The sequence below is a fragment of the Aspergillus welwitschiae genome (assembly GCF_003344945.1).
Source record: "Aspergillus welwitschiae strain CBS 139.54b unplaced genomic scaffold BDQ94scaffold_62, whole genome shotgun sequence".
NCBI lineage: Eukaryota > Fungi > Ascomycota > Eurotiomycetes > Eurotiales > Aspergillaceae > Aspergillus > Aspergillus welwitschiae.
This window is the reverse complement of record NW_020798756.1, coordinates 1-20147: the sequence shown is the minus strand read 5'-3', so window position 1 is coordinate 20147 and position 20147 is coordinate 1. Positions and strand designations below refer to the sequence as shown.

At 49.8% G+C, this 20147-nt stretch overlaps 8 protein-coding genes across 8 annotated transcripts; 6 read left to right on the top strand and 2 right to left on the bottom strand.

Moving 5' to 3' along the window:
- Positions 1–528: 528 nt before the first annotated feature.
- On the top strand, positions 529–2352 carry BDQ94DRAFT_175714 (secretory pathway gdp dissociation inhibitor; the record flags this gene model as incomplete). The annotated part of the gene is made up of 8 exons (XM_026772546.1): positions 529–574; positions 629–653; positions 715–774; positions 837–864; positions 946–1291; positions 1343–1897; positions 1951–2208; positions 2264–2352. The coding sequence occupies 8 exons, from the start codon at positions 529–531 to the stop codon at positions 2350–2352; spliced, it is 1407 nt and encodes a 468-aa protein (XP_026620333.1).
- Positions 2353–2475: 123 nt separating this feature from the next.
- BDQ94DRAFT_117598 (PaaI family thioesterase) lies at positions 2476–3337 on the bottom strand. The gene is made up of 2 exons (XM_026763704.1): positions 3123–3337; positions 2476–3052 (listed from the first exon to the last, which is right to left on the bottom strand). The coding sequence occupies exons 1-2, from the start codon at positions 3255–3257 to the stop codon at positions 2645–2647; spliced, it is 543 nt and encodes a 180-aa protein (XP_026620332.1). The 5' UTR covers positions 3258–3337; the 3' UTR covers positions 2476–2644.
- Positions 3338–3976: 639 nt separating this feature from the next.
- Positions 3977–6634, top strand: BDQ94DRAFT_184967 (origin recognition complex subunit 4). The gene is made up of 2 exons (XM_026774766.1): positions 3977–5841; positions 5913–6634. Exons 1-2 carry the CDS (start codon positions 4276–4278, stop codon positions 6549–6551), a joined length of 2205 nt encoding a protein of 734 aa, XP_026620331.1. The 5' UTR covers positions 3977–4275; the 3' UTR covers positions 6552–6634.
- BDQ94DRAFT_154088 (uncharacterized protein) lies at positions 6564–6921 on the top strand. Its single transcript, XM_026768253.1, has one exon. It carries the CDS (start codon positions 6717–6719, stop codon positions 6882–6884), a length of 168 nt encoding a protein of 55 aa, XP_026620330.1. The 5' UTR covers positions 6564–6716; the 3' UTR covers positions 6885–6921.
- Positions 6922–9564: 2643 nt separating this feature from the next.
- Positions 9565–10138, bottom strand: BDQ94DRAFT_163701 (uncharacterized protein; the record flags this gene model as incomplete). The annotated part of the gene is made up of 2 exons (XM_026769798.1): positions 9565–9706; positions 9795–10138. 2 exons carry the CDS (start codon positions 10136–10138, stop codon positions 9565–9567), a joined length of 486 nt encoding a protein of 161 aa, XP_026620329.1.
- A 244-nt stretch (positions 10139–10382) lies between these two features.
- On the top strand, positions 10383–10909 carry BDQ94DRAFT_154079 (uncharacterized protein). The gene has a single exon (XM_026768252.1). The coding sequence runs from the start codon at positions 10402–10404 to the stop codon at positions 10651–10653; it is 252 nt and encodes an 83-aa protein (XP_026620328.1). The 5' UTR covers positions 10383–10401; the 3' UTR covers positions 10654–10909.
- Positions 10910–16341: 5432 nt separating this feature from the next.
- On the top strand, positions 16342–16939 carry BDQ94DRAFT_154077 (uncharacterized protein). Its single transcript, XM_026768251.1, has one exon. It carries the CDS (start codon positions 16452–16454, stop codon positions 16710–16712), a length of 261 nt encoding a protein of 86 aa, XP_026620327.1. The 5' UTR covers positions 16342–16451; the 3' UTR covers positions 16713–16939.
- Positions 16940–19454: 2515 nt separating this feature from the next.
- On the top strand, positions 19455–20018 carry BDQ94DRAFT_154075 (uncharacterized protein). Its single transcript, XM_026768250.1, has one exon. The coding sequence runs from the start codon at positions 19552–19554 to the stop codon at positions 19729–19731; it is 180 nt and encodes a 59-aa protein (XP_026620326.1). The 5' UTR covers positions 19455–19551; the 3' UTR covers positions 19732–20018.
- Positions 20019–20147: the final 129 nt, after the last annotated feature.

Genomic DNA, 20147 nt, shown 5'->3' with positions numbered 1-20147 from the left:
ATTCTCATAACTAGTGCATTATAGAGCCATATGGGAGATGAGAGCAGATAGTGTGTCCAATAGTCAGGGAGCTGGCCAGCTATTAGTTGTGTCGAAAGCGGAAGACATGATCGATCCACTGCGGCACGACCGATGGGAAAAGGGGCAGGAGGAGAACTCAGGAGGCGAAACTGAAGATGGGATTGCTCCATCAAATTAATTGCATGGTCGTAAGGAGAAAATCACCCTGAAATGCCAACGTTATTTGGGCTGGTGGAGCCGGGCTGGCGGGCGTTAAGACAAATAACGAATCAATATTTCCTGATCGATGATCCGCGGGGGGTGCCAAATCTACCCTTGCGACCTCCTTTCAGTTTCGCCCTCCCCTTCAACTTCACCGCTGCCGTCTCCGCATCTTCTCTCTTCCCTTCTCTCCTTCTTCCTGCACATCTTCTCTCTCTGCTGCTCATCCGCGTGCCCCTTGACTGCTTTAAGACTTCTTTCCTGTACATTCTTTCTTCATAGCCCTCCCGTCTGAAACCTTACACCATGGATGAGATTGCCCCCGAGTATGATGTTGTGGTGCTCGGCACTGGTATGTGCTACCCCGCCGCCGCTCGACGACAGCTGTACTGACGCCCCTCCACAGGGTTGACCGAGTGTGTCCTCTCGGGGTAGGGACTCCTTGCTGCTTGCATTTTCACTGCAGCAGGTTACTGACAGTTTGTTCTACAGTGTTCTTAGTGTCAAGGGAAACAAGGTGCTTCACATCGATCGCAATGACCACTATGGAGGGTAAGATGGGCAGCTTCTTGGTAGCTATCCGTCATCCCACCCGCCACTAACCGTGACTCCAGTGAGGCTGCCTCGGTGAACATTGAGACTGTAAGCGCCCATAAATGACCCTACGAGCTGGAAACAGCTTTATTTTGATTCTAGTTCACTAACACACCTCCCGTGTTTTAGCTGTTCAAGAAGTACGGCAACGTCAAGCCCGGCGAGGAGCCCTGGAAGAAGTATGGTCGCGTCAACGACTGGAACATCGACTTGGTCCCCAAGTTGCTTATGGCCAACGGAGAGTTGACCAACATCCTTGTCTCCACCGACGTTACGAGATATCTCGAGTTCAAGCAGATTGCTGGCAGCTACGTCCAGCAAGGCAAGGGTCCCAAGGCTACCGTTGCCAAGGTGCCTTCCGATGCTGGTGAAGCTCTGCGCTCATCTCTCATGGGCCTGTTCGAGAAGCGGAGAGCTAAGAAGTTCCTGGAATGGGTTGGTGAATTCAAGGAGGAGGACCCCTCCACTCACCAGGGTTGGTTCAAGACCACTTGATCGTTGTAGCGCCGGCGCTAAAGCAATATAGGCCTGAACATCCACACCTGCACAATGAAGGAAGTCTACGACAAGTTCGGACTGGAGGACAACACTCGTGACTTTGTTGGTCACTCCATGGCCCTGTATCCTTCCGATGAGTACATCCTCAAGTCGGGTATGGCTCCCGAGACGATTAACCGCATCCGCTTGTACGTGAACTCGATGGCACGCTACGGAAAGTCCCCCTACATCTACCCTCTCTACGGTCTGGGCGAGCTTCCCCAGGGTTTCGCTCGTCTGTCCGCTATCTACGGAGGTACCTACATGCTCAACACCTCCGTTGATGACGTTCTCTACGACGAGAGCGGCAAGGTTTCCGGCATCAAGGCCACCATGAAGGACCGTGACAACGAGGCCGAGTCTATGACTTTCTCCACCAAGACCAAGAAGATTCTTGCAGACCCCTCATACTTCCCTGGAAAGGCCAGAGTCACCGGCTACCTGCTGAAGGCCATTTGCATCCTAAACCACCCCATTGACAAGACCGACGGCAGCGACTCGCTGCAGCTGATCATTCCTCAGTCGCAGGTCGGCAGAAAGCACGGTAAGCTTATCGACTAGGATTTTTGCGATTGTTTTCGCGCTGACCCTTACCAGATATCTACATCGCCATGGTATCGTCGGCTCACAACGTCTGCCCCAAGGGCTACTACATTGCCATCGTCTCCACTATTGCCGAGACGGATGCTAACCACCACCTGGAGCTGGAGCCTGGGTTCGAGCGCCTGGATAAGATCGAGGAGACATTCATGGGTGCCCCCATTCCTCTGTATGAGCCTATCGAGAGCGGCGAGAAGGATAACATCTTCATCTCGAAGAGCTACGATCCTTCATCCCACTTTGAGACCACGACTGGTAAGAAACCCGCTCATGGCAGGCTAGCTGCAGGATGATAACTGACGTTCTTTAGACGATGTGCGGGACATCTACCGTCGCGCGACGGGCGAGGAGTTGGTCGTTGAGGGTCTCCGGGAGGGCCAGAAGCTTGCGGAGGAGTAAAGAAATCTCCGCGGAATGCATATTGGGGTAAAGTAATATCTTGACGCTACGGGCGCTTTTGAATCGAGTCATCCTAATTCCTTTTGGACTTTCTCTACGCTCATGAATCATACCACTATTGGACTCGCACACTCACTTGGGTTTTGCGTCTTGAAGTAGTAGTCGGGCCTGCATATACATTTATTGACCCGATAAAGTTGGTGTCTGGTGCACCATGACGTGTGAATAATTCTATCTTAACAAACATCTGCAGTGTAGAACTTGCTTTCTATCATTATGCGCCAAGACCAACTCAGATCTTGATATCCGCGGGATCCGTATTGGCCTTATCATGCTCGGCGACGACACAGACACTCCCATCTAATTTCTGAATCTCCGCCCGTAGTAATGCCATCCGCTTCCCCATATGAACCAGTTCACACACCACCCGGATCTCCGTTCCCGCCGGCACTGGGCGGATATACGTAGTCTTCAAGTTCCGACTCACACCACCATAAGAGAACAAGCCCGGTTTGGAGAGTGCTAGAAGCAATGTCGAGGACAGAATATCAATCATGGTGGCTGCGCACCCGCCATGCAGGTTCTGGAGGTAATTGCATTGCTTTGGAATTACTTTGAGAAGATACGAGACACGAGCCGGGGGATCCTGAGTGGCGGACTCGAACCGGAGATTGCATTCGTCCGGGAAGAAGTCCCAGGCCTGTGCGGATGGTTAGCATGCTGTTTGCGGATGAGGGATGGGGGACAAGATAATGATGTATAGTACGTGCCTCCTCGTTCTTATCTAGTGTAGGAGGCCCCGTAGAGTAGCTGTGCACGAGCTGCTCGAACGGGGTCAGTTGGGATAGCGGACGAACGCTAGGTGCTGGCATCTTGGATGGTCGGAGGGGAGTTGTCGGAGCCATGGCTGCGGTTGTATGTATGAATGGAGTGACTAATTTTTGGGCACGTGTCTTTTCTGATTAGGTTGCCAGTATGAGATTCCTGTAAAGGGTTAGGGGGGAATTCTACTTTTATAGCTAATTGAGCGAGAAAAGAGGACATTACTCCATAGCATGGGTGATCTCTCATAGTCCGATGTCCTTGGATAAGGGTCCAAACAACCGAGGTTGCCGGCAGACCTTAAACCTGCTTGTCCGTACAGACGTCCTACTCGCCCTGGAAGCTTAATGTAGCTGCTTTATGTATCTGACTTGTCGGTTCCTTTCTTTGTAACACTTGTTTGTCTTTAACTTCATCGATCTCTTTGGTTGGGAGATTCAACGTGGGTATTTGTCCCGGAATTCGGGCCATGATATACAAGTTATGCCATGATGCTTGTGATCCTGACCGGTGGAATATTCGTCATGGACCTATTCTTATCCCACTTTCAGAGAGATAACCTCAGAGAAGTCGGAGATAGTCTATACAGGTCTGTAGTGATTCTGGAAGGATGTTGCTAGTATGTATTTTTCATTATGTTCTTCTTCAGCTTGTCTGTCGAGGATGATGCACCTGACCTCGCATCATGCAGGCTGCCTCAGGCATGATAGGCTCCCGTGCCTGGCCCGACTCCGAGAGACTCTCCGTCAACAATCAATACAATTCTTCCATTGAACCGGCTCAGTCCATGTGAATAGCTGGTAGTGGCTCCTATCAAATCTATCTTAATTATATTTTCTGCTTAACCAAACACCTAATTTCCTGTTCCCTCTTCCCGACCAGTGATCTCCTCGAATCTCCCCGGTCGCAGTCCAAAAATATTTCCTTCTCCGCATCTATCCCTCCGCTCCCAGTGCCGTACCTCTGATGTTTGCTATGCGCGCCATTGACCTTTCCTCATAATATACCCTGAAACGATAGACGATTGACACAACACTGCGCCCGCAGTTACGGGTGGTGCAGCCAAATCTCCCCCACCAGCGCAATACCCATTTCGAAACAATGAAGGACCCGCGCGCCAGCAAGAGGAGAAGGGTGTCGGACGCACAAGCGGTTGACGAAGATGGAGATACTACCATGGGCGAGGGCGCTCAAGACGCACCCACCTCGCCAGTAATCGAACAGACGAAAGCCGCGTCTCCAGCAGCCGAAGAGCCAGAAACGCCCGCTACATCGAGATCAAAGCGGCGGCGATCTTCGCAGGGCGCCGCTGTGATTGAAAAGGAGAACGACGAGGTACAAGCTACAGATTCACCTACGAGGGGTGGATTACGGTCGAGTGGGCGACAGCGCCGAGCGCCGCAGAGGTACGGAGACGAGGTCGTGAACACGCCATCGGGCAGGAGAAACGCTTCTACACCAGGTGCGAACGGGTCAACGACGAGGAGCGCCCGCAGGTCTAAATATGTCTCGGAAACGGAGGGTGACGAGGAAGAGGAGGAAGCAGAAGTCGACGACGAGGACGACGAGGACGAACCGTCTCCGCAACCGAAAAGACGACCGACACGGACGCGGTCGAAGAAGGCCACAGTTCGGTTCGAAACGGATAAGGACGATGCGTCCAAGAGACGGGATGAGTCGCAGATATCTCCTACGCCGGATGATTATCAGGATGGGCTGGAAGATCTCGTGTCGATGCAGTTACAACAGGATCTTGCCAACAATGACTTGACCAGCACTGAGCAAACCGTTCCCGCCAACGGGGAGCCGCTTCCAGAATATGCTGCGAAACTCCAAGCGCTTGTGCAAGAAGGTCTGACAGAGGAGCTGCGGTTACTGACAGGATATGTTACGCAGAAGCTGAACGGCAAGAGACGGGTGCCACTGAAAGGGCTCGAGACTGAGTACCACAAGGTCAACCATTTGATCGAACAAACTGTTGCTGTCGGTGAAGGTAACTCAATGCTACTTCTTGGATCTCGTGGAAGCGGGAAAACCGCGATCGTTGAGACGATCATCTCGACGTTGGGAAAGTCGTACAAGAATGACTTCCACGTTGTCCGTCTTAATGGCTTCCTTCATACAGACGACCGATTGGCGCTCCGCGAAATGTGGCGTCAGCTTGGCCGTGAGACAAACACTGAAGACGAAGCTGGCAAAGTTAGCAGCTATGCTGATACCATGGCTACACTCCTTGCTCTTCTGTCGCACCCAGAGGAGCTCTATGGTCCGTCCAATGAATCAGGTACCGCGACCGCTGCAAAGTCCATCGTCATTGTTCTGGACGAATTCGATTTGTTTGTTACACACCCTCGCCAAACACTGCTGTACAACCTGTTTGATATCGCGCAGGCGCGCAAGGCCCCAATTGCAGTGATTGGGCTTACTACCAAGGTGGATGTGACGGAAATGTTGGAGAAGCGAGTCAAAAGTCGCTTCAGCCACCGATACGTCTACGTTCCACTACCACGATCCCTAGAAACCTTTTCGGACATTTGCTTCGCCGGACTTAACCTGGAAGACGAGGAAATTTCGGAACTGCTCGAATTGGCTGATGCTAAAGAGCGAGCCGTCCTCCACTCTGACAGCTGGAGCCGCTTACTGGAAGGATGGAGAGCTTATCTGCAGGTAAGTGCGCCTCATTGCGCGACAAATAACCACACAGACCACGTTTTGCTGACCCTAGCGGGCAATTCCAGGGCCTATGGATCGACGAGGCGTTCGCATCCCACCTACGAAGGATATACCATCAAACTAAATCCGTGAAGGAATTCTTCACGAGTGCTCTGATTGGACTGAGCGACCTCTATCACAGCACCCACTTTCTTACTACTCCCGAAGGAACGTCTTCCCTGGAGATCCCCACCGCTACCACCTTCACCAGTCACCTCCTATCCTGCCCGGACCCTGCCCCTCTCCCATTCTCCGCGTCGACCACCGCCTCCGCAAGTCCCTCATCTCTCCCGCTTTCGCTCCTTCTAGCCGCAACCCGCTTAGCAGCCCTGTACGAACCAGGCCTTGAGACGACGCAGCTCCAGAGCGCTGCGCCACTAGCGCTCTCCTTCCCCGCAGCCTATGCAGAGTACGTGCGACTGCTAACGACCGCCAAGACGTCAGCCTCAGTGTCCGGTGCCGCGGTGACTCCGGGACGAGTCTGGGGTCGGGACGTGGCGCGCGAGGCATGGGAGAAGCTCGTCAGCTGGGGGCTGATCAGCCCCGTTGGCGGGGGCAGTGGCACTGCAGACGGACGGATGTTCCGGGTGGAAATCAGCTTCGACGAGGTGGTCGAGATGGCCGGCACGGGAGGATCATTAGGACGGTGGTGGCGGGATGGCTGAGCAGGACAAAAAAGCGAAGGTTGCCCTGCACGGTGCAGGGAATTGTCCGTGTGAGGTGAGGGGGGAAAAGGGAAGGAAGGAAGGAAGGAAGGGAAACTCAGCCTTGCTTAGGTTCAACAACGGGGATGTAGGTGTCTAGACTTACTTACTTGTACTAGTAGTACTATGTTGCATTGCATGAAGAGGAATCTTACACACATTGCCACATTGCACGTTGCACATTCCATTACTCCACACAGGTTGAGGTGGGACGCACGGGTGGAAGGTACTTTCTTTGTTTATTTTCTCCTTCATTCGTACGAAGTATTCATCTGCCTATTCCCATCATACTAGGCAGCAGCAGCAGCTAGGTAGCTACCCAGTTGCCTGGACACAACAAACAAGTAAAATATAGATGGGAATCTGCCTAGACGTCTGCCTAGGCGCGGGGGAGAGAAACAAGAAAACAGACAAAGATGGAGGGGGAAAGAAACTGAAAATCCACCTTGCAGAAAGCCTAGCGATAGACATAGTCTAGTCTAGACAGGTTTACTTACTTACTTATACTAATTTGTCCATTCCCCACATAGAAAGAATCAGATTATGTATCTAGCGGAATGCGAATGTGTGTCTAGTATGCATGAGCAGCAGCAATAAGCGGCTGCTTTAACTTGATCAAGAAGGTGGGCGGGTTATATTACTACCTACTTACTTCTTACTACTGTCTATTATGTGACTAGCTGTTGGTTGGTTGAGTAGCTACAGTAGTGTCGAGAATCAGTGGACATGATGAAGCCAAACAACCCCTCCTTTGGTGGGTGGGCTTTTAACCCCACTATATTTGTTGACTTAGTTGGCTAGAATTGTCCGTTCTTTTCTGGGGGTATGGATAGTATACTATGTATGTGCCGTGTTAGGGGATGACGGTATGGAATATCAGTATATAAATAACAGATCTGATGGTTGACTATCTCTGTAACTCGTGGATTCAAGGTATCAAGTCATCAGATGAGGTTAAGAGGCAAGGCTGGATGCATATGGTTTATAGTACCATTATATTAATGATTGGGCAACATCCATGCATGGAATGGTTGACGACTGACCCCGAAGGAAAATTGATTGAATTGGTCGGATGTAACGGAGTTGGTGTGAATAGGTAAGAAATTCTGAAGTGATATTATTGTTATGTATTGGGGATGTTCAATTAATGGTAGTTAGTATGAATGATGGAATTAGTGATCGAGGATTGTAGTGCCGTGTTATAGCGTAACTTTTACATATATTGTCATGATCAATGGGATATAGAGTATAGCTGAGATCATTTATTTCAGTTTCTACAGTAGTCCGTAGTAGTCAGCCATCGCGAGCGCTATTCAGGTTCCCTAACAGCTTCATTATCTGAACATCTGCGGAGTAAGTGACTAATTCTTGTAAAATGTATGAGAGTCTGTTACCATTGAATATCCACATCAATTAACCGATTATGTGCATATTCTTATGCAGCGGAAAATACGTACTATTTAGGCAAGTAGTCGATAAATAGGCAGGTAGTATGGAATAAGATCGCCGATTAATACAGTAGGTTGGCTGTATGGAATTCGTTTTTGATTTGCAGGGTGATCGGTCGCGTGGATGGACAAGAAAAGTGATCGACCTTGTACAGCAGGTGGATGACGGGATATGCTGGGTGGATGGATGGATGAATGTGCCTGACATTCTTGACCTTGCTAAGAGGCGGAATGACTAGTGTTTACTCTGCAGTCTGAACGGTGATGGGAGATGTGATTCGTGCTAAAGAGGCAAACTAACTGATGCGGTGGGTTGGGTGGTACCGTTGGGAGGGGTTGCGATGTGATAGATAGTCTACAGGGGTCATACTTAGGTTGACCAACTAAGGTGGTGACGAAACCAAGGATGCACATATGAAATGGGGCTGAGTGTTGCTCTGGACCTACCACTGCATATCTAGTCGCTGTCTAGGTATGTACCTACTGCTAGGGTCAACTGTGGGGGGAAATAAAGGTACTTGGACGGAATGGAGATGATGTGTATGTGAGTGGTGGTGGTGGCCTGTGTAGGTGAGATCGCGATGACGGTTGGTTAACTGTGATAATTGTCGTGATGGTGTCAGACGGGGCTGAAGGCCGTGTGGCAGAGATAAAAGAGGGGAATCGGCAGAGCTGCCTTAGCTCAAAGTGCCTAGTACCACCTCATGGCGAAGCAGGGTAACCAGCCCGCGCCCGGAATGATGCTGCTGCTGCACCGTCTCCTCATGGCAGGCAAGGTACATGGAAACGCCGAGGGGAGGGATACACGCACCATCGCCCATGCAGTGCTCCGCGGATGACCAAAGATTGGCCAACAGCCTGGGCTGAATTGAGCCATCATCCCTCCCCGATGGTCTCGACCAGCCTTGTGCAACCCTAGCCACGCCAGGCCGTGAGCAAGGGAGGCTGCCGGACTAGTTCGAACGGAACCCCGGCCAATAATGGGTGGTAGTCTGGTCGATCAGCGTCACAGAGGCAATCCTCGGTTGAGATTAGGTTCCTTTGGTCACTCTGAGTCTGAGTGGTGAGAATGGGACACAGTAATCCTTATGGAGGGAGCGACTGGGCCGATACTCCGCACTTGCACCCCCCCCCATTCATATCAGATAGCTGGTATATGCCCACGCATAAATGACTGTGATATAACCATGCTATAGACTAAATAATGGGGGCGGAAATGCACCGTTACTGATTATGTACACGCATGGGCGATGCAACTGCGTGGCTCTGAACCGAATCCTGGTGCGATCCTGGCTCATCTCCATCGCCTGTTGACTAGGAAACTAAGACGAATCGGGGCCACGTCTCTTGCACACTAATGCATGAAATGACCGTCATGAGCTGGCGCAGGACCAAAGTGGAATTGGCGGCGGGGTTAGCCGGGAAGAGAGGCTGCCTGCTTTTGCCGGTCGTAAGGTGTTCGTCTGGGGATTAATCATTTGTTTTGGGCAGAAGATAGATTAATGTAAGGCGCCCCCAGAAAGATGTCACTGATGGGCTTCCGTAATCTGGACGGGATATTCCGCGCCCCAAAGTATGTTGCTGCTGTTGCTGATGATGATCCGGTCCAAGCCAAGCCACGCTTGGGCTAACCGGACACTAAGGGGACCGAACAGCGACCTCCAGTCGCTAAACAGATACACATGTAGTTATCCTAGCAAGCTATTCCGTAGACACCGTAGACAGGAGACACACCACTTTTCAGGGTTGACCTAACGGCCCAGCCTCGTACTTCGTCGGCTGGAGTTTTGTCCAATGGTCGGGGATGGGCATCATTGGTCCATGCACCGACGATGCAATCAACCGTCCAGATCCCTGTCGCGCCGGTTCCATCATCGCGCGGCACCCAGTCAGCATCCGGGGCATACCGGGTCTCTCCCTCTCTCTCGCGTGTGTGCGTGTGGGAAACCGGCTGGCCCTTCGCATGGCACCGTGAGCAGATGGACGGTGATCAGAGCCATTTTCGATCAGGTTGCACAGCATGATAGACCCGATTGCGGGATGGTGGAAAAGGGAACAACAGGCTACCTTCCCCCATATCACCCAGTCAGCAATCAGCATCATAATTCAAGATTTGCCTGCCCATGGGAGCAGCCTGAAGGGAAAAACCCCCCTGGAAGCTGGTCAGGTGGGGCCATGACAAGGACAAAGCCTTGGGGTTTAATTTTCGCGTGGAGAGCAAGGATCAGCGTCTGCCACAATGAAGTATCAAATAGGAACCAGTGTAGTTATCATGCATGCTGGTGACCCCTTGCTTCTGCAGCGGTAGAAAGAAAGGCGTGGATGAGGCCAAGGCAGAAGACATAGTACATATTCAGTATAGTATGTCGGTGGTGGGCCACACTGCTTTTGAGGCAAGACAGGCAGGGGTATGTATAGAGTACCAATTTTCAAGTCAGATGAGTTTCGTTTCTTCAGAAGAAGCAGTGGTAGTAGTCCTGCATGGGAATGGAGACACCATGAGCGATAAAGATGATGGCCATGGTGATGAGAAGCAGCAGCAGCAGCAACAGGATGAGATAGAACGAGAAGCCAGCCTATCACATCGTAGGCTGACAGCAGTAGCAGCACATTAGGTTGGCCCGAAGGAAGCTGGCCTGAAGTTGGCCTGAAGCAGGGCCCCCCGCTCCGGCTCCGACTCCGGCTCTTTCCGCCTCCGACTCCGACACCCTTTTGGGGGCTTTTTCTCGCCCTATTTCCAGTTTTCGGTAAGTGGCCTGGCTGCTTTAGGCGGTAAGTAACCGTCTGTACGAGACTAGTCCATACCGTTTCCCTCCCATACGCAATGTAACGCTCAAGGTTCGATTGGCCGCCTCCCGGAAGATCCTCCACGTGCGTCTCGTCTCCTGGAACTGACCGACTCAGGCAGTGATGCCAGTTGACCCTCGGAGAGTTTTGCTTCTGACTAAGCGCACTTCGCGCGACGATATCGGCCGCGGCAAAGGGCCCCCCAGTTCACGCCCTTTAGCAGTTGAACGCCGGAGTCGGACAATTTCTCCGGGACCCTGCTTGGAAGAGTTAGTAAGATAGCCTGAAGACAAATTGGGAACATGCAAGACAAGACGAAACTAGACAAAAGTGACATGTATGCGGTTTAACTTATCTCCGGCCCCTTCCTCACTTAAGCGGTAAACCTTGAGTCCAGCCGCCCACCCAGCGCCCAGCTTACTCAATCCGTATTCCCGTATATCCTTGGCCCGTCACCCCCATCATATCCGGGGGCCGGTGGACTCATCATACAAATACGGTGAATCAACCACGCCTCCTAAGACAAACGCCGCAAAAGCCCGGTGTACACCATGTGATCCATCGCTAACTTACCTCAGATAGGTACGAATCCCTAGTCTCGCCCAACAATTCACACAAGAGAAAAAAAGGAGAAGGGGAAAAAAAAAAAAAATAAAAATAAAAGGACAAGAAAAAAGTCTTACACATGGCAAAGGGATTGGGGGTGACCAGCCCCCAACCGACCTACGCCTTCTAGCGTTTTCCAGAAGTCTTCCAGAATCCTTCTAGCGCATCCATCGGCGTCCCACAGGCCCCGAAACAGAACCACCAAGCAATAGCGCCCCAGGAGTAGATTAACTCAATTAACTCAACCGTGGATACAGCCTCACTAGTTTCTTGTTCTCCAACGGGGAACACCGTATGATTTTCTTGTGATCTCATTCCTTCTACGGTTTCCATTGATCGGCAGATCGGAGGAGGACCAACTGTCGGAAAAATTGGACTGGCTGGCGAACCACCCACGCTTCCCGTCCCAGGAGGATATACTTGCTTGGGAAGGAACACGTTGTTGACGGATGGGTCTTTGAGTTTTTGCGGACTTGTAGATCCCCAGCCGATCGAAAATTGCGACGTAGGGGCGAGCATCTCAATTACTCTGGTAGGTAATACGCTTGCGATTGAGGAATACAATCAAAAAGCTTGATGGAAGGAATGGGTATCGGCGTCTTCCGATCCTGGTAAAACTGTAGTATACAGAGTAGTTCTAGCTAGCAAAACTAGTAGCCGCTCTAGAAGCTTCAGCTGGGCTTCTTTCGCCACCGGACTACTGCACGATGCAGGAACAGTGCGTACATGCTACGTAAGTGAATATCTCCGCCGTGATGGTAAGTTGGATTAGACATGCAATCCTGCTGGATTTTAGCCCTTCCAACAACTTCCTTCTAGAAATTCCAAGCGCTTACTTTCGTTCCAGACATCTGGCGCACGCTATACTAACAGTGGTACAATGTAGCGAGTGTCTCCTGTGCCCGACAGGATTCACATCCTATCCCATTCCATTGCCCCAGATAAATAAGACCCCCAAAATAGTTCATCTCACCACCCCCTTTTGCCTGGAGAAGGATTGTACGGAATGGCAAATGCCGGGAACCGAACGAATGCCTTCCCAACCACGCTTCAGCTCAGGGCACCTGAAACAGGACTTTCTAAGCCGACAGTTCCGTGATCCAATGAACTTCCAACACAAGAAGTACCTTGATGTTGGTTCAGGGGCGTATCGCCAATTGCTTCTATTTCCAACTTCAGCCACAACCAAGCCATAGAGGCACGTTGGATTCCAGGGGCTTCCAGCCATCAAAATACAGTTCATCAAAGTGTCCAAGCTAAACTACTACGTACTAGATACTCCGTAGAATTAAGACATGCTCACATCAAGCAAACTCTAAGTGCGAACTTTAAAACCCGCCGCAGCGGAATATCCCGCCCCCTACATATTGCCCAGATACTAAGTTGGAACTTAACACTAAGCAGTTAACGCAGTCTCCTAAGCGGCGCACAAACACACACTAGATAGCGACTATTAACGGACAAATAGGCAGACAGATATTAGATAGATTGTGTAAGTAGATAGACAGACAGACAGACATCAACCCTAACCTACCAACCCGAAAACCCACCAAGAAAATAGTAACAAAACCGCATATGAGGGAAAATTTTTCCATGCCCCATAATGACGACACATGCGCCCTTCCATACCCATACCTACTGTAACTAAAATATTCGTCATATGACCTCTCCGCTCGTAAATAGTGGAAGGGGGAAAAAAAAGAAAAGAAAAAAAAAGGTCTGGAATTATGTATGTGTATCACCGCAAAACCCACGTGGCGCATACCCGCGCCCGAGAATTCTCCATAACAGACCGTGTACCATTTACTCTTTTCTTCCATGTGGAATGGATACCTACGTGTGTAAAATAGTATCCACCAGCAGATAAAAAGAGCTGTTTCTCCGTTCGTGTTCCATCCGTTCCATCATCATCTCCAAGTTGGAAATCCGAAACGTACACAATACACAAATCAGTTGAATCAGTGAAATAAATACTGTACAGTAACAGCATCCCCACCTATTTTGTCCTCTCAACCCGCTGCCAAGACTTTACATACTCCACTGCGCTGGAACCGCGTGAACTCTCTGACCGCTTTTCTTTCCATTTCTGTTTTCGGGTATCTGTTCGTTTCGGTATTTCATACAATTTCCATCTTTTTCCAGATTGGTATTTCTATGGATCAGGGTTGGGGGTCGTACCTTGGTTCGGGTGATTTCAGGATGTGAATAGAATAGTGCCAGTTTCAGCCGAGGTATGGGTATGAAGTTCGGGATTGGGTTTGTGATATGACGTATGAGTCACATTCTGGATTTCTTCTGTTCGTATGGATGGGTTTGGTGGCTGATGGTATTGATAGTACTGATGGAATTGAATGAAGGATGTATTCTGTTACTTATGTTATGTTTTAGTAAGTGCTTGAAAGAGGAAAAAAAAAGAATTTATTTGTTATGTAATTGTAGATCCATAGACCGGATAGTAGACCGGATATCTTGTTCTCCGGTCAATTGGAGTAAGTATAGAAGGGAAGTAAGTGATGGGGCAGATAAAGTAGCAACATAGTTGTCTATTAACATACTGTATATAGTAGTGATAGCTACGGAGTATCTAACTACCACCTATATTAAAGATAGCTATCGCTCCACTAGTCTGCAGGTCACTCTATTAGGTAGGAGGGTAGGTGCTGCAGAGTTTACGTACTAGCTACGGTTAGATAGATCCATATTAACTAACTATACTCCGTAGTTTGTTAGCTGCTATCCATTCTGCAGTAGAACAAACGAAGATGGATCAAAAAGAAAGCGGACTGAGCACAAGCCTGGTACTATGGATGATTTAGGCTGAATAGATCTAATGGCGAATCAGTTTACATGGAAATGATGGAGGCGTTGCTCGTATTTGTCTGAGCAGTGGGTGGCTGTTGATAGATAGAGTGAGTAGAATGAAGCCTGGAGCGCGAGCTAGGCAGGTAGGTTGATCGTCCAACTGCCGTGTGTAGACTCGGTTATTATCGGGGTATATTGCATATAGGCTCTAGCGTGGTTACCTACTCAAGGTATACTTGGATGGACGTCTTGACCATGGAGAGATATACGAATATCGACTGCCATGTTTCACCTGTCATACCATTATCGCGCCAAGGTTTTGTGGCAGATTGCTGAAGAAGTGCCAGCAGGAGATAAAATTTCTAAATCCAGCCAGCCGGCTTAGGTAGGTTGCCTGATTGTTTGCCTGGCTGGACCGATTGAGGATACAGCCGACTATCCCCATCTTAGTAGATAGACTACATGGCAAGGTTAGAGACGGATAGGATTACCCAAAGTTAATTTCGAATAGCACGGATGATTGTTATTCACCCACCGCCCCCTGGATCATACTTGAAATGATGATAGACACACACCCTGACCTAGACAGGTCCATAACGACGCCATGAAAGAAAGTCCAAAAAGTATAAATGATAAGGAATGAATAACAAAGTTGATCTGTGGCTAAGGAGGCGCACAGATAGCTGAGGTTCTAGCCTCTAGGAATGTCTGACTCGGTCGCAAGCCACATACCGAATGCGACTGACTCCGTTCATATTCTTCGCCTCATTAATGTCGGTTGACTATAGCAAAAGGACGCATGGACGGGAAGCCAAGGATGGATGGCGTGGTAGATAGTACGATTGGCGCCGCGCAAGAGGCTACAACATTAACAAATCTAGGTGCTAAGTTGGTACTTTTCTTTGTAGGCAGTAATGCCACTAAGAATATCGCCAGGAGAGGACACCAACAGCAGTCTAGACGCAGCCTTGTTTTGCGTTCCGACGGGATGATCCCTGACCGCCACGCGAGGAGTAACGCGGCTGACAGGGATCATCCATCTGCGTGAACTGGATAGTGAGTTTCGCATGTCGCGGCTAGTAGCGCTGTTGCTAAGTAGTAATGTTGTTATTGTTGGGGGCAAGTGGATTGGATTGGTTTGTCTCCTGGGTGATAGGGCGAGAAAGGCCCTAGAAGACCCCGTACATACTGTATGCTGTCATGCAGCAGGATTTGAAGCTATCTATCTACTGATATGTATGGAGGCTTCCCGATTTGGCGGTCCGGGCCCCCCTGTTCCATTTTCATGGCTTGCTGTTACTATCGAAAAGCTGACGCGGATTTTGTCATGACCCTGTAGTAAGTAATAAATAATTATATCTCGATTCACATGAAGCCGAAGCCGAATGATCAAATCGCTACAATCCCTCTTGTCTGGGCACGGCACAAGTGTCTGACCGCCGGTAGCTAACCTTCATTACTGATTACGTGACCGCATGACAGTGACAGACGGGGTTTCACTTTGTGTCTGTGACTGAGACTCTTTACCGCCAGTCCGGTCACGGCTCCAGGGCGGGCGCAAAAGAAGAAAAAAAGAAAGAAAAAAAAGTGTGGATAGCTCCGAAACGGAGGAATTGCGCCATTGCAGCCCCTCCTTCTCATGGCTCACCGCTTCGTGTTGCCCCAATTGCTCTGGTGGAGACACACTTGCTACTACTGCTGCTGCTGCTGCTGATAGCTTGATAGGCAATAGCCACCAGAACAATTCCAAGAGTGGGTACTAGAATATACACAGAGATAGATTGCCTTGCCTGCTGCCCCAGGGGGGATCTGATCGTGAATCCTTCATCAGACAAAAGAAGGGTTACGTAGCCGCCATGGCAGGTAGGTCACTATGATTGGTACGGTCGACTAACTGACCGCTAGCCTGATGGCCCTGGGTTGAAGTTAGGTATTACTAACGTTGGGCCCGGAAGATTTCGTGAGCATTCCAGTTGAATGATGACCCTTCAAGTTACGCTGCTGTAGCTAACCGGCTGGGGCGCACGTCAGACGCAATCCTGCTGCGATCAGACCTTCTACGTCCGGGGGTTTAGGATGAGCCTCAGGATTAGAAAAGGATCAGGAGGATTGAACTGTGTGTTGGCAGGATCGTCTCTTTCTGACTCCCTTGTCCTTCATTTCCTTTGTTTCTTCTAGCTTGATGGGGGAGCCCTTTTAACTTCGTGGCGGACTGCCAATGGCCGTGACAAGCGCACTGACAGCCTGCTCTGGGTATATGATGATGGCTTACTACTGTATAGTCGTATTCAGACGCTGCCCCCATTTTGAATTGGGACTTGTGGTGATGGTGGTCAGTGTAGCCGCAGTGCACATTGGTAATCCCGGTCTAAATTCCCTAGTGGCTCTTTTAGGGAGAATCAGGAATTGGTCTGCACTTGTAAACCTTGTTGGCGTCCCAACATTGAGAGAGATCTGGAGATGGGCTGGAGAAAATTGAACTAATAGTAGGTTTGGAGAATAGGCCCCAGCAGATCCTCCATGTATGTCATAGCGGTACTACATTTACGGAGTCACCTACTACCTATTTCAGACATGAATCTCAGGGTTTATGACGTGATGCGACAATACTAGTAGGATACGGAGAATTGCTGTGAGCAATAGCTTGTCAGTTAGCCATGCGATTGGCAGCGTGGTTGATGCAAAAACAAAAAACACGAAATAAACAAACCAAGAGTGCCATGATTTGGCTCAGGACGGGTCGGCCAGGTCCAAGAAATGAGGATGATTGGGCTTGGACCCCGAGGAAGAGGATACAGTCACCCTCTGGAATGTGAGTTGCGAGACACACCGGCAGGCGAGGCCAAAACGGCCGACAGCCAAGCCGCCCGAGCAACCCAAACCAGCCGCCAGCTTTTCTCCACGTGTGTCCACGTGGAACCGCATGGGTCTCGGTTAGGACAGAAGGCAGGAAAGAATGCACTTGGAAGAGTCGTGGAAGAGCGGGAGACGCATCCAAGAAGTAAAAGAAGGCGAACGAAAGAGTCCTCGGCAGCTGTTTTTTTCATCCACGCGAAGTAAATAATAAAATACGAGAGCCATCACAACTCAGCCACGCGGGAAGCCATCTGGTTTGTTCTGCTCCACCGCGTCTATCCATCTGGGTCCTCTTATCCTTTTCTTTTTTGGAATGCTACGTAGACAGGGTACTTTGTAGACATATTCTGAAACTTGATCGGCTTGATCACATTATTGAGAAGTGATCTGGCAGGGGTTTCGCTGCTACTGAGGATGGCTGGCTGCCTGGTCCGACCGAAGCAGGACTGGTCGTTAGACTTTCATCATATGCAGCATTGTAAATAGTTTCGTTTGTCTCCCCGGCGAAGTCGACTCCTCCAACTATAGACAAGGGAACGGGGATTGATGTATCGTTCGCGTGGCTTTCTCTCCCTCCCTCAAAGGCCCTAAGAAGACAGGGGCCTGAGGCCACAAATCCAGACATCAAGTAAATATTGATCTGCATCAGGGAATTGCTTGGTTCGCTTGGTTCGAATCAGAACCCAACAAGGTTTTGCTCGGGCGGGATACCCACGTGGGCGAAAGGAAGGTTTACACAGAGAAAAAAAAAGATAAGAGGGGCTTGTGAGGCTGCCAACCAGTCCGTACTATGCCATAGATAGGCAATGATTGGTGGCTATGATCGCCCGTGTAGGGGGGAAAGAGGAAGAAGGAGAAGAGAGTTCAAATGGGGAGTGAAAGTATCAATCATTGACGGGGATAGCACGCTGGGTGAAGCCTAAACAGCAAAGCCCGAAACGCAAGCACCCAATACATCCAGGGCCCAAAACCCAGAGGCCGATGATGAGGTGATGGGTCGTTCGGGCTGGGTTGGGGGTGGGGAAAAGGTTGAAAGTCGGTGTTCGCCAGCGTAATGGCGAGCAACTTGAGTCTGGTACTAGTGGCAAGCTAGTCCCGATTTGGCAAGAGCCTGGCTGCAAGTGTTCGTTACGAGACGCTGTGACTGGTTGCAGTGCCTTGGGGATTTTCCGGTCATGACTCAAGGATGATCGTTACTGCTTGAAGGCCGCCGCAGTCTCTCCAGTATGGAGGCCTGCTTGCTGAAGAAGGAAGGTGCTTGGTAACGTGACGGGCTTGGCGCTGCTGGCTGCTGTTTGGTCTGGCTGGAGGTACCTTTGGGTGTACAGACCGAGCAAAAGCGTGTCGGCCACGTTTTTTTTTCTTTGCCTGCTCGCATCTGCCCCTGTTCCGTTTGACTGGAAGGAACAAACGTGCTTGCCCTGATGTATGTAGTATGTATAGACCAGGTACACAACCTGTCAGCTTAGGCTCGGGATATGATGCTTGAGTACTACTTGCCCGGGGCTTACCAGAACCAAATCTCCTCGTCATATGATAAGAGATACGGTAGGAACTTCTGAGATGCACATTATTAATGGTCTCAGGCAGATAAACCAATAATGTCGCATCACTTCAATTGCTGTGCAGCAATCACTACTTACTACTTAGTCGGTCGATGCTGATAATTAATGTCACTTGCTTGTTTGCTCGCTTCAGAATTCTTCTGATAGCTCTCTATAGTCCATACCTATATGACTTACCGCTCAGTCCTCTTCTTCCATATCTTTCGGGAATAATATCCACCAGTCAATCTGTTGCTGCGTGTCTGATGGGGAACATTCATTATACAGCGAACACAGCGCGATCTGGTTGAAACCCTCCCCAGGCGTAGATTTCGCTGATCATCCGACGCCAGCGGTTTTGGAAACCGGCCCACTTTGGAGGTGGTTGAGACGGAGCAAGCAATGTATCTCTGAGAACGATACGGTATGTGACACAGGTTACCATACACAGGGATACGGACCGGGAAAGTAAGATGGCCCTGGTTAAGTTACCTTCACCGTTCGGGGATCTCCTTGCATCAAACCATGACAGGGAAGGGATGATTTCTGGCAGGAAGAGGGAGAATTAACTCATAACTCAATTCTACATATTAAATATGGCCCCTTTCCTTAATGTCAGACGCGGAGAAGGGCCCCCATCCCGCTTAAAGGACAAAAAAAAGTAATCAACGAGAAGGGAAGCATGGCTAAGAAAAGGCCTGCAGGTTCGGGCGGTCGCCTGTAGGAACCTTACCTTACCCAAGGTAGCCTTTCCGGAGGGCAATACCCGTACCATCCCATTCTATCCCACCCATCCCACCCTGCCGGACTCTGCAGGGAAGCCGACCTCTGATCGCCCCAAAGGACGATCCGTCCACCTTTGCCCTTGGCCCACGTTGTCTGGTGCATGAAACCGTCCGCGTGCACAGTGGGTCGAGAATGACAGGCCTGATTCTTCACGCCCCTGGAGACCCTCTTGAGCAGCCGCTGCTCACTTGGCTTTCTGCTCATCTTTTCCCTCTTTTCCCTTCCCTTCCCTTCTCATTCTTTCCGCTACCTCTGCTCCTCTCTCTCTATCTCTCGCTCTCTCTCGCTCGCTGTAAGGGATCCATCCGGTAGCATCCACCCTGTACCAAAAAGCCACTTCAGATCGTACTCCAACTTCTGGGAAGTAAAACAGTTTGTTAAGTCACTTACTGTTTGTATAAATACCTGACTAACACTCTACCCAAATTCCCCGCTTGCTCTTTTCGTCATTGAGTTTGAATTTATTCCATTTTCCATTTTCTTACAATTTTTTTTTTCCCTGAATTTTTTTTTCTTCCCATTTTCTGCCGTTGCCCTTTCCCAATCTTTCCTGGGTCTGTTTCCAAACCGACTTTGAATTTTGGGTCAAGACTTTCCTTCACTCAAAGTGGAATTTTACCTCGTGTTTTATTTCATTATTATTTTATTTTCCCTTCTCTGCTTTCCCTTATCCATACATACACCCACCCCTCCACCTTTTTTTTTTTTTCTTTTCTTTTTTTTTTTTC

Bases quoted from the DNA above. Each gene is read 5' to 3' on its own strand.
- BDQ94DRAFT_154088 (XM_026768253.1), top strand. From the start codon at position 6,717: ATGTTGCATTGCATGAAGAGGAATCTTACACACATTGCCACATTGCAC.
- BDQ94DRAFT_117598 (XM_026763704.1), bottom strand. From the start codon at position 3,257: ATGGCTCCGACAACTCCCCTCCGACCATCCAAGATGCCAGCACCTAGC. The intron at 3,053-3,122 runs GCACGTACTATA...CCATCCGCACAG, and splicing joins CACTAGATAAGAACGAGGAG to GCCTGGGACTTCTTCCCGGA.
- BDQ94DRAFT_154077 (XM_026768251.1), top strand. From the start codon at position 16,452: ATGGCCGTGACAAGCGCACTGACAGCCTGCTCTGGGTATATGATGATG.
- BDQ94DRAFT_154075 (XM_026768250.1), top strand. From the start codon at position 19,552: ATGACAGGCCTGATTCTTCACGCCCCTGGAGACCCTCTTGAGCAGCCG.
- BDQ94DRAFT_154079 (XM_026768252.1), top strand. From the start codon at position 10,402: ATGTCGGTGGTGGGCCACACTGCTTTTGAGGCAAGACAGGCAGGGGTA.
- BDQ94DRAFT_184967 (XM_026774766.1), top strand. From the start codon at position 4,276: ATGAAGGACCCGCGCGCCAGCAAGAGGAGAAGGGTGTCGGACGCACAA. The intron at 5,842-5,912 runs GTAAGTGCGCCT...GGGCAATTCCAG, and splicing joins GATGGAGAGCTTATCTGCAG to GGCCTATGGATCGACGAGGC.